The 12,812-nt window shown below is 45.2% G+C and overlaps 1 protein-coding gene across 4 annotated transcripts in view; it reads right to left on the bottom strand.

Annotated features, from left to right (window-relative positions):
* LOC121555194 (semaphorin-5B) overlaps nt 1-12,812 on the bottom strand; it is a 300,942-nt gene that overhangs the window by 106,283 nt on the left and 181,847 nt on the right. For all 4 annotated transcript variants that reach the window (XM_041869034.2, XM_041869033.2, XM_041869032.2 and 1 more), the window contains exon 8: nt 12,407-12,620. In XM_041869034.2, the coding sequence (XP_041724968.2) occupies nt 12,407-12,620 (214 nt within the window). The remainder of the gene's footprint in view (nt 1-12,406; nt 12,621-12,812) is intronic.

Consider the following 12,812-nt stretch of genomic DNA (forward strand, 5'->3'; position numbering starts at 1 on the left):
TAACCTTTTCGCCATTATTCCGTTCTCTCTTTGACAGGGCCGGGCCTAGGATTTTTTTTCTGGAGGCCAAATAGGAAAAAAATCCGATAGCGTCTCTGGTATTGTTCAGAGGGCCGGGCCAAATGTGCTGACGGGCGTATCCGGCCCGCGGGCCGTAGTTTGGTGACCACTGCTTTACAGTTTTGTAAAGTGCATGGAGAATAAAAGCACCTCCTCCCAGCTACCCACTGCACTGAGGCTAGGAAACACTGTCACCACCGATAAATCTACGATAATTGAGAATTTCAATAAGCATTTTGCTACGGCTGGCCATGCTTTCCACCTGGCTACCCCTACCCCGGCCACCTGCTCTGCACCCTCCGCTGCAACTTGCCCATGCCCCCCCGCTTCTCCTTCACACAAATTCAGATAGCTGATGTCCTGAAAGAGCTGCAAAATCTGGACCCCTACAAATCAGCTGGGCTAGACAATCTGGACCGTTTCTTTCTAAAATTAGCTGCCGAAATTGTCGCAACCCCTATTACTAGCCTGTTCAACCTCTCTTTCGTATCGTCTGAGATCCCCAGAGATTGGAAAGCTGCCGCGGTCATCCCCCTCTTCAAAGGGGGTGACACTCTAGATCCAAACTGTTACAGACCTATATCCATCCTGCCCTGCCTTTCGAAAGTATTTGAAAGCCAAGTTAACAAACAGATCACCGACCATTTCGAATCCCACTGTACCTTCTCCGCTATGCAATCTGGTTTCCGAGCTGGTCATGGGTGCATCTCAGCCATGCTCAAGGTCCTAAACAATATAATAACCGCGATCGATAAAAGACAGTACTGTGCAGCCGTCTTCATCGAACTGGCCAAGGCTTTTGACTCTGTCAATCACCACATTCTTATTGGCAGACTAAATAGCCTTGGTTTCTCAAATGACTGCCTCGCCTGGTTCACCAACTACTTCTAAGATAGAGTTCAATGTGTAAAATCGGAGGGCCTGTTGTCTGGACCTCTGGCAGTCTCTATGGGGGTGCCACAGTGTTCAATTCTCGGGCCGACTCTATTCTCTGTGTATATCAATGATGTCACTCTTGCTGCTGGTGACTCTCAGATCCACCTCTACGCAGACGACACCATTTTGTATACATCTGGCCCTTCATTGGACACTGTGTTAACAAACCTCCAAACGAGCTTCAATGCCATACAACACTCCTTCCGTGGCCTCCAACTGCTCTTAAACGCTAGTAAAACTAAATGCATGCTCTTCAATCGAACGCTACTTGCACCCGCCCGCCCGACTAGAATCACTACTCTCGGCAGGTCTGACTTAGAATATGTGGACAACTACAAATACCTAGGTGTCTGGTTAGACCGTAAACTCTCCTTCCAGACTCACATTAAGCATCTTCAATCCAAAGTTAAATCTAGAATCGGCTTCCTATTTCGCAACAAAGCCTCCTTCACTCATGCTGCTAAACATGCCCTCGTAAAACTGACTATCCTACCGATCCTTGACTTCGACGATGTCATTTACAAAATAGCTTCCAACACTCTACTCAGCAAATTGGATGTAGTCTATCACAGTGCCATCCGTTTTGTCACCAAAGCCCCATATACTACCCACCATTGTGACCTGTATGTGTGACAGGTTAAAGGACATATTCATAGCCTGTTATACACTAAAAAGTATTAGTAAGTTCATGGTATGTAAGGATCTTAAAATATCTAAGGTTAAAAAGAGAATGCATCCAGTACTAGTTCATAGAGATTGATAAAATGCATAAATGTGTTTAAAATCCGTCAAGAGTCAAAGGGTTAATATTGTAAGAGGAATGTGTAAATGTTATATTGACTACTTTATTTTGTGGTGCCTAATTTAAGGGTAAAAGTGTTCATCTGTGATCTACTAAATGCTCTTAATCTATGAGCCTGAGATCGATTGCTCTGGTCTCCACCCAACTTCCTGGGGGAATCGCGGTCTTTTTCTCATTACACTAAATTTGTCAGTGAGGAAACATAACTGCGTCACGTTCGTGATTATTTCTTCCCTTTTTCAGGTACGTTATTGATATGAAACGAGTTAATTTGAATGTAATAACTTGCTAACCTGTGAAGAGAGTTTAAGGTATGTGTTAGTAACATCTTGAGGAAGTTAGAGTTAAGTTGAAGAGAGTTATTAGGTGCGTGTGTGACTGTAATCTGCTTGGTTGCAGCGATAGCTTCGTACTGAGAGTAGCTGCCATTTTATGCTAATTGTGAATGAATATGTGCGTTGTTAATATAATATTTGGGGTTATTTGTATAATGTGTTTCGAATACTTTGTTGACATGGTTGATAAATGTAGTTATGGGTTACTGAGCTAAAGCTACTTTGTGTTTGACAGTTATATTGAAACATTTGTATATGTTTTAGTGAATTACAGTTTATGCTGTTGTGACTTGAATAAGCTTTGTACCCTACAAATCTCTGGTTCCTGTAGATCTGTTGTTCTGTAAAATGTGGTATTTTTGTAAAATCATTACACTAAATTTGTCAGTGAGGAAACATAACTGCGTCACGTTCGTGATTATTTCTTCCCCTTTTTCAGGGGTGTAACATTTTGGAGGCTCCGCTGAGATTGCTGCTCAGATGTCCGGCTTCCACATCCTGGTCGCTGAATTCCGAGCCAGCTAAATCCCTACATAACAACCCAGGCAGGCTGCAGTGAGGAAAGTGTTGCTGTTCGAGGGGAGCTGGAAGTTGGGGGTTAAGTACGTGTCAACTGAGGCCGTTGAGAGACCATCAGAGACAGTAAGGACCACCTAATTCAGAGTCAACTCCTGCACAGTAAAGGTTCCTCCTGTCCTGTCAACATGACAACCGCCTTGGAAGAACTACAGGAAGAGGTAGTAGGAGAATTGCACACCCTGACTAAAGACAAGTTACTAGACGTATGTGATTTCCTTGACATATCAGGCGAACAGAGAAGAGATGTTCAAGACAAATCCCGCATATCACTGATGACTCACATTATGATGTTCCTTGAAAGAGAGGAAGTTGCAGAGTTAGAAGATGGCGGCATGTCGGAATTATTGTTACTTAAAGACAAAATGACAGAGATGATCAGTGGCATAGATAGCAAGACAGGGCAAACTGACCATGATATTGAAACAGCCAGAACACATCACAGAATAGAGGGACTGAGAACTGTAACCCCACAACAAGGGGTGGGAACTGAGCAGAGTACTGCAGACCAAGCCAGTGATTCTCTGCGCCAGCCCCAACCCCCTGCCCATCTTCAGAGGAGCATGCAGCTCTCACCCAGTGCACAGCCCGGCTCATACTGGCGCAAAGAGTTAAAAAATTTCTGGTCAGATAGGTGAACCGGGCCAGAAAGATAAACTGACTTTTTCCAGCCTTGCCCATCAGATTGAGAATGGACTTAACAGAGGCTATCCTGAGGTAGAAATAGTAGACGCAGTAATCAGGGCTATTTCTCCAGGCTCACAGCTACGCAGCTACTTGGAAGGTAAACCCCAGCTAACTCTTCCCACACTTAGATGCATCCTGCGTTCCCACTTCCAAGAGAAGAGTGCAACAGAGCTTTACAAACAGCTAGCTTCAGAAGCACAGCATAGCAAGGAGACCCCTCAAAGCTTCCTGATGCGCGTCTTAGATTTGAGGCAGAAAGTACTATTTGCGTCCCAGGAGTCAGAATCAGGGCTTAAGTATGACCCTGCTCTAGTCCAGCGCATGTGTTTACACACAGTCCTTACAGGTCTCCAGAGTGACAGTATCAGGATAGACATGCAGCCTCTCCTGCTTGATAGCGAAACATCAGATGAGGTTTTGCTAGAGAAGCTTAACATTGCTTGTGCTAATGAGTTAGAAAGACGAAACAAAAAGCGTTTTAATGCCCCACAGCCTGCTACAACTGTAAGTGTAGTCCAGTTAGAAGATACGCCATCTGCAAAGTGTCCTGTGAAGGAAGCCAAAGCTAAGATACCCGCAGAACTATTAACAGAGTTAGCTGAACTTAAGACAGGTGTAGCTTCCCTAAAAGGTCTCAGTGCCGAGATTGCTCAGATTAAGGAGACATTACAGCAGCCTATGTTTCAGTCATCGCCTTATGCCCATGCCCCACTTCCAGTTAGGAGGCCAGATAGGGAACCCCAGCCACCTGTTTCCCAGCAGCAGTATTACAGCAACTACAGTCAGCCCCAAGCACCTGACCCTGCGCAGTATCAATATGCACCTAACCTGTATACCAACCGCTCTGCTCAAGCTCCAAGGAGGTGTTTTGTCTGCCAGCAGGCCAGAACAGATGCACGCTGCACACACTGCTTCCGATGTGGGAGTGGAGAACATTTTCAAGCTGGATGTAAAATCCGGGGAGTCAGACCATCCAAAGAGGCCCCTTTAAACGGGGAAGGGTTACCGCTGAGGGACAAGTGTTAACCATAGCTACCAAAAAGTCCCAGAAATGTGCAAATTGTGCCAGAGAAGAGTCATTTGAGAACCTGAAACAATGTTCATCATGTAAAGAGACACTGTACTGTTCCAAAGGATGTCAAAACCAACATTGGACTAAACATAAGGAAAAATGCACTCACCTGAAAATTGACTCTACCTGTGAAAAGCTTTCCTGTACAGAAGAAAATGCCCACTCTTTACCATCCCTAGCTCAAGGTTGCCACCCCCATAAGGTCACCTCGCTAGTCGGTAGACAGTGCCTTGTTGAGTGTCACCTGAATCGCCACCACCTCCAAGCTCTATGGGACACAGGCTCTCAGGTATCGGTCATTGATGAACGATGGAAAGCGGAATCTCTCCCAAACGCAAGGCTGAGGGATGTTTCAGAAATTCTGGACTCACCTGATGATCTAAGATTGACGGCAGCAAATGGGACTGAAATGCCGTACCTGGGATGGATTGAAACAACTTTTCGGCTAGCCTCTGAAACTGACCAAACGAAGGAACTGATCATCCCAGTGCTGGTAATGAAAGGCTGTCACCTATCTCATCCCATCATAGGTTTCAATGTTATTGAGCACATCCTGACAATGACCGAAAAGACTAAACGGTACAGTACAGTGAAAAAAGCTTTCCCAAGCCTCAAAAGAAATAAGGTGAGGGCTTTTATACAGGCTGTTAGCGCAGAACAGACAGATGAATACGCAGTGAAGACCAAGAAAGAGAAGGTTGCTGTACCAAAACACAGTAGCATTCAGATTGAGTGCCGGGTAGCTTCCCAGCCTTTCAAAGATGACATGACAATGCTTTTCCAGCCAGACCTGAACCCGCAGTGGCCAGATGAACTTGAGTTCTTTGACACACTAGTCAGAGTTAAGAAAGGTGTTTTTCCAGTTGTCATGCTTGATGTCTCTAACCCCACTGACCACGACATTGCCCTGCTAGGACGCACCATAATCGGTACAGTACAAACCATTATGACTGTGTTACCTGCCCAAGTCTTTGAAAAAGCTGTCACCCCAGCCACAGTGAATCACACTAGTGTTCAAACTCCATGTACTGCTACTGAACAGTGGGATCCACCAGTAGGTTTAAGTCACCTAACCGAAGAACAGAGAGAGGTTGTTAGGAAAATGCTTAGAGAAGAGTGTCACTCCTTCTCCAGATCAGACAATGACATTGGCTGCATTGAACGATTGAAAATGACTATTTCTCTAAAGGACTCTGAACCAGTCAAGCGCACATACATGTCAGTGCCCAGGCCACTGTATCAGGAGATGAAGGGTTACCTTCATGACCTCATAGCCCAGGGTTGGGTTAGGAAGTCAAACTCTTCATATTCTTCACCTGTCGTGTGCGTTAGGAAGAAGGACGGGACCCTCCGGTTGTGTATAGATTACAGAGACCTGAACAGAAAGACACATCCCGACCGCCAGCCCATCCCTCGGGTCCAGGACATCATGGACAGTTTAGGTGGTAATTCCTGGTTCTCCCTTTTAGATCAGGGAAAAGCATATCACCAAGGGTTCATCTCTGAAGAAAGCAGATCACTGACAGCATTTGTGACCCCATGGGGACTCTATGAGTGGATACGTATGCCATTCGGCCTCATGAACGCTCCTGCAGCTTTTCAGCGTTGTATGGAGGAATGTTTGGAAGGGCTCCGGGACAACATCTGCATTCCTTATCTGGACGACACGCTAGTTTTCAGTAAAACTTTCGACAGCCATGTGAATGATGTGCAAAAGGTTTTGCAGCGTCTCAGAGAGTATGGCATCAAACTCAAGCCAAGTAAGTGTGATCTCTTTAAACCCCAGGTCCGTTATTTGGGCAGAATAGTGTCTGCAGACGGCAGCAAAGTTGACCCAGCCGATTTTGAAGCAGTAAGAGCATTGAAAGAGATCAGACCACAGACTGTGGGCCAGCTCAGAAAAATGCTTGGTTTACTCACTTACTACAGACAGTACATCAAAGACTTTTCTAGGAGGGCCAGCTGTCTGTATGACCTCCTGAAAGCAGATTCAGAGAAATTACCTGACCACCCACGGAAAGCAAAAACAAAGAAAGTAAGTCATGTGGTGCCCTCAAACAAGCCAATCCTGTGGACTGACCAGCATCAACAGGCACTTGAACAGCTGATTGAGTGTCTGCTTCACCCACCAGTCTTAGGTTTCCCTGACTTCACTCAGCCATTTGTTGTACACACTGATGCGTCACACCAAGGCTTGGGAGCAGTTCTTTATCAAGAGCAAGATGGGAAGCTTAGGGTCATTGCTTATGGCTCTCGAACCTTAACAGCAGCTGAGAAGAACTATCACTACCACTCTGGCAAGCTAGAATTTCTAGCTCTAAAATGGGCAATCACTGATAAGTTCCATGATTATTTGTACTATGCTCCGACCTTCACTGTATACAGTGATAACAACCCGCTGAGCTACATTCTGTCTACTGCAAAACTGAACGCAACCACTTCCAGGTGGGTTGCAGAATTGGCTGATTTCCACTTTACAATAAAGTACAGGCCAGGCAGAGAGAACGGTGATGCAGATGCTTTGTCGAGGATGCCACTGGATGTAGAGTCACTGATGAGAGAATGTTCTGAGGAGCTTCCACCAGACACCATTGCCGCCACTATACAAGCAGTAGAGGTACAGAAAGAGCCTTTTGTGCCTTGGTCAATTTCAGCTGCATCTATGTCAGTATCAGCTGAAGGTGAGACAACTACAGCAACAATCAGCTCGATCCCAAAAGAGGGGATAAGAGAGGCACAAGAGTCTGATCCGGTCATCCGTCCTGTGCTCGATTTCAAGCTGTCTGGTTCCAAACCGCCAGTTAAAGAGCAAAAGGAATTCAGTCCAAAGACAAAATGCCTATTCAGAGAATGGGACAAATTGACAATCGACAGTGATGGTATTCTTTACAGAATCACTACAGCCCGCAAGCAGTTAGTTCTACCAGAGCAGTACAAAGGTAAAGTGATGGAAGAGTTGCACAATAACATGGGACACCAAGGTACTGACCGCACTGTATCACTAGTACGTGACCGCTTCTTCTGGCCTTATATGCAATCTGACATTGAGCACTATGTGACTAAAACTTGTAGCTGTGTCAAGCAGAAAAAGCCAGGCCATGAAACAAGAGCTCCTCTGACAAACATTGTGACAACACAGCCATTTGAACTGGTATGTATAGATTTCCTCCATCTCGACAGATGCAAAGGGGGATATGAGTACATCCTCGTGATTGTTGATCATTTTACACGTTACACTCAAGCCTACGCCACCACATCAAAGTCAGGAAAAACTGCTGCAAATCTCATCTTCAATGACTTTGCCCTGAAGTTTGGGTTCCCCTCCCGCATCCACCATGACCAAGGGGGGAGAATTCGAAAATCAGTTGTTCCATCAGTTAAAGAAACTCAGTGGCATGGCGGGGTCCAGAACAACACCCTACCACCCGATGGGGAACGGTCAAGTGGAACGAATGAACAGAACATTGTTGCAAATGCTAAAGACACTAACTGAGACACAAAAGTCAAACTGGAAGGAGTCTCTAAACAAACTGGTTTATGCCTATAACTGCACCCGTTGCGAAGTGACTGGCTATTCACCATTTTATCTTCTGTTTGGGAGATCACCCAGGCTTCCAGTTGATATGTTCTTTGGATTGTGCACAGAGGCAGGTTCCAGTAACCAGCGAGACTACGTGGAGAACTGGAAACGAGGAATGGAAGAAGCATACGCCATTGCAAATGAAAATGCTCAGAAAGCTGCTGAAAGAAGTAAAAAGTACTATGACACTAAAGTTAGGAGTTCAGTGCTACAGCCTGGCGAGCGAGTTCTGATTAAAAACCTGACACCAAGAGGAGGACCAGGCAAACTCCGTAACTATTGGGAAGATCAAATTCACACAGTAGTGAGACAAATGGGTTCAGACCTGCCGATTTATGAGTTGAGACCAGAAAAGGGTAGGGGACGCTCCAGGGTCCTGCACAGAAACCTGCTCATGTCCTGTGACTACTTACCTTTTGAGAGACAACCAGAAATGACTAAAGATGACAAAAGTAAGAAAAAGAGACATCAGCCTGGATCACAGCCTCTAGATTCTGATGAAGACAGCGGGGATGAATATGACCTTCATCATGAGCCGCTACAGGTCCCCACATTTCCTACAGTACCTGAGAGGTATGCTGAACCAGCGAGAGAGTCGGAAAACAGGCCCCCACCAGTGAAACAAACAGTTGCGGTGCCAGTTCCTGATACGCTACCAGCACAGCCTCTTGTTGAAAATCAGCTGGAGGAGAAAACAACAGTTAAAGAACTGCCTGCTGAGGAGATGAACTTGCCTGCTGAAAATGTGCTGGATGATCGTCCACTAAGTGCCTTTCCTTCATTAACTGCTGCTGCTGAACCTGAGGAACCAGCTTACCAGCTGCCACAAAGAGAGAGACACCCTCCAAGACGTATCACCTATGATCAGCTTGGTATCCCTTCCTGCTACAGTATACAGCCACAGCCACAGTTGTTCCCTGTCTACCCTGCACCAGGACTGGTTCCATGGCTGCCATCACTACAGGGATATTACCTTCAGCCACCCTACATGTATGGACTTCAGCAAACTTGAGGCCACAGACAGAGTTGACATGTTTGACCATGGACTACTGACTGATTTCACAGACTTTCACGAGACAATTAGCAGACTATGCATAGAGATCATTAAAACTGATGGACTGTTGACAATAGTATGAGAAAAGACTGCTTATGGACTGTTTATACAGCTGGTCAACAGATATGGACTGTGAATATAACTTCTTGGTTCTATTTGAACTGTGAACTTTGACCTCTGCTCAAGGACTATCTTACAGAAGAGGATTTTCTACGTCCAGTGCTTATAGACTGTTTCAGAAGACAATGTTGGTAATGTTGGGACAACATTTATTTTGTCGGGGAGAGTGTGACAGGTTAAAGGACATATTCATAGCCTGTTATACACTAAAAAGTATTAGTAAGTTCATGGTATGTAAGGATCTTAAAATATCTAAGGTTAAAAAGAGAATGCATCCAGTACTAGTTCATAGAGATTGATAAAATGCATAAATGTGTTTAAAATCCGTCAAGAGTCAAAGGGTTAATATTGTAAGAGGAATGTGTAAATGTTATATTGACTACTTTATTTTGTGGTGCCTAATTTAAGGGTAAAAGTGTTCATCTGTGATCTACTAAATGCTCTTAATCTATGAGCCTGAGATCGATTGCTCTGGTCTCCACCCAACTTCCTGGGGGAATCGCGGTCTTTTTCTCATTACACTAAATTTGTCAGTGAGGAAACATAACTGCGTCACGTTCGTGATTATTTCTTCCCTTTTTCAGGTACGTTATTGATATGAAACGAGTTAATTTGAATGTAATAACTTGCTAACCTGTGAAGAGAGTTTAAGGTATGTGTTAGTAACATCTTGAGGAAGTTAGAGTTAAGTTGAAGAGAGTTATTAGGTGCGTGTGTGACTGTAATCTGCTTGGTTGCAGCGATAGCTTCGTACTGAGAGTAGCTGCCATTTTATGCTAATTGTGAATGAATATGTGCGTTGTTAATATAATATTTGGGGTTATTTGTATAATGTGTTTCGAATACTTTGTTGACATGGTTGATAAATGTAGTTATGGGTTACTGAGCTAAAGCTACTTTGTGTTTGACAGTTATATTGAAACATTTGTATATGTTTTAGTGAATTACAGTTTATGCTGTTGTGACTTGAATAAGCTTTGTACCCTACAAATCTCTGGTTCCTGTAGATCTGTTGTTCTGTAAAATGTGGTATTTTTGTAAAATCATTACACTAAATTTGTCAGTGAGGAAACATAACTGCGTCACGTTCGTGATTATTTCTTCCCTTTTTCAGGGGTGTAACATATGCTCTCGTTGGCTGGTCCTCACTACATATTCGTCGCCAAACCCACTGGCTCCAGGTCATCTATAAATCACTTCTAGGCAAATCCCGCCTTATCTTAGCTCATTGGTCGCCATAGCAACACCTAGCCGTAGTATGCGTTCCAGCAGGTATATCTCACTGGTCATCCCCAAAGCCAACACCTCCTTTGGCCGCCATTCCTTCCAGTTCTCTGCTGCAAATGACTGGAACGAACTCCAAAAATCTCTGAAGCTGGAGACACTTATCTCCCTCACTAACTTTAAGCATCAGTTGTCAGAGCAGCTTACCGATCACTGCACCTGTACACAGCCCATCTGTAATTAGCCCACCCAACTACCTCATCCCCATATTGTTATTTACATTGTTATTTATTTTGCTAATTCGCACCCCAGTATCACTATTTGCACATCATCTTCTGCACATCTATCACTCCAGTGTTAATACTAAATTGTAATTATTTTGCACTATGGCCTATTTATTGCCTTACCTCCATAACTTACTACATTTGCACACACTGTATATAGATTTTCTATTGTGTTATTGACTGTACGTTTTGTTTATCCCATATGTAACTCTGTGTTGTTGTTGTTGTTTTTATCGCACTGCTTTGCTTTATCTTGGCCAGGTCGCAGTTGTAAATGAGAACTTGTTCTCAACTGGCTTACCTGGTTAAATAAAGGTAAAATAAAAAAAATAAAAGTTTAAACTAGAGCTCTGCTACCCGACTCTTCGCCTCTCTCCTGGTCTACCCCTGTAGTTTAAACTACAGCTCTGCTACCCGACCCCAACCAGACGGGCCACAACACAATACATCGGGTTAGGGCTGGGTAGGGCCTGTTTTTTTCATCAATAACTAGGGTACGGGCAGTGCTCGGGTATCACTAAATTAATCACTAACAATTTGAAGCTGAGCCATTTGCTCGTGCTCTCAGTATAGTCATATCTGACTAAGATCATAACATGGTGTCAGAAGTACTTCAACCTCGTCCAATATAAAACAGGAGAAATTATTTCACAGAAAATAATCATGTTCCTTGAGTTCAGAGTGACGAAAAGTAGCTAACAGTTAACTGCTCTCTCATGTCTCTTCATTGAGCAGAGCAGCCCAAGCGGAGCCATTGCTATGGACACTCACAGACTCAGTGCGAGCTGAGCAAGCTGTGCACAGGGAGTGAGTGACAGACAGAGAGGAGGAGCTAATGGATTAACTAACCGAGGAAGTTATTTCTGATTTCGGGCAGGGCTGGGCCTTAAATTTGGCCTGGGAAGGGTAGGGCCTGAATGTCGCGGGCATGGGTAGGGTAGGGCCTGAACGTCACAGGCATGGGTAGGGTAGGGCCTGAACGTCACGGGCATGGGTAGGGTAGGGCCTGAACGTCACGGGCATGGGTAGGGTAGGGCCTGAACGTCACGAGCATGGGTAGGGTAGGGCCTGAACGTCACGGGCATGGGTAGGGTAGGGCCTGAACGTCACGGGCATGGGTAGGGTAGGGCCTGAACATCACGGGCATGGGTAGGGTAGGGCCTGAACGTCACAGGCATGGGTAGGGTAGGGCCTGAACGTCACGGGCATGGGTAGGGCTCAGGCTTTAAATTCATGCCCGTGCAGGGCTCTAGTGCACACCTCTACCCCCTCACCCTTCTTCTCAACCCCTTTCTTCTCCCTCCTTCTCTTTTCTCCTCCTACTCTGTGGAGCCAGGAACTAAGTATGGTTGCTGTGTTTGAATTACTGCAGATAATAATCACAGTTTCTGAAAGGGGGGGGGGGTCAAATTACCATGTTTTTTTACTTGGATACTAGGAAATAGTAGAAATGGTGTCCCTGAGAAACATGGTTGATAGACTCAGTCTGTTAGACTGCACCAAGCCATTAACAATCTGGAAGCACTGGGTCTCTAACAAAGATCTTAGCTCCTTTCCAATCCACTTTAATGGACTTTACCAAATTAACTAATACAAACACATGGTGGGCAGCGCGGGTGGTGTCAACACACACACACACACACACACACAGTGAGGTTTGTGTAACCATTAATTACCGTTGAGCCACTTGGAGTTGTACTGGGCCGTCCGGAGGGGTGGCATGCCTCCTAGGCTCCGATAGATGACGGGGTCGCGACCCGAGAAGTCTATGACAGTGGCGGCGAACAGCTCCCCACTCTCCGTCACCACCGCCGTGGAGTTATGGCGAGGGTCATATGGGCACCGTGCCACGCCGTTCACACGATCCAACACGCTGGACATGTTCCCCACCTGAGAGAGGGGGAGAGAGGGGAGAGAGATACAGAGCGTGAGAGCAAGAAAATGATAGTAACAACACAATATCTTCCCACAGACCACATGGCTGTTTGATGTTTACATTCCAGACATTGCTAGAGACGACCTTATCTTAATGCCTCCCTTCATCATTCACTATCTATCATCCCCCACCCCTATTCTTGCCAG

The sequence above is a fragment of the Coregonus clupeaformis genome, chromosome 40 (assembly GCF_020615455.1).
Source record: "Coregonus clupeaformis isolate EN_2021a chromosome 40, ASM2061545v1, whole genome shotgun sequence".
Taxonomy (NCBI): Eukaryota; Metazoa; Chordata; class Actinopteri; order Salmoniformes; family Salmonidae; genus Coregonus; species Coregonus clupeaformis.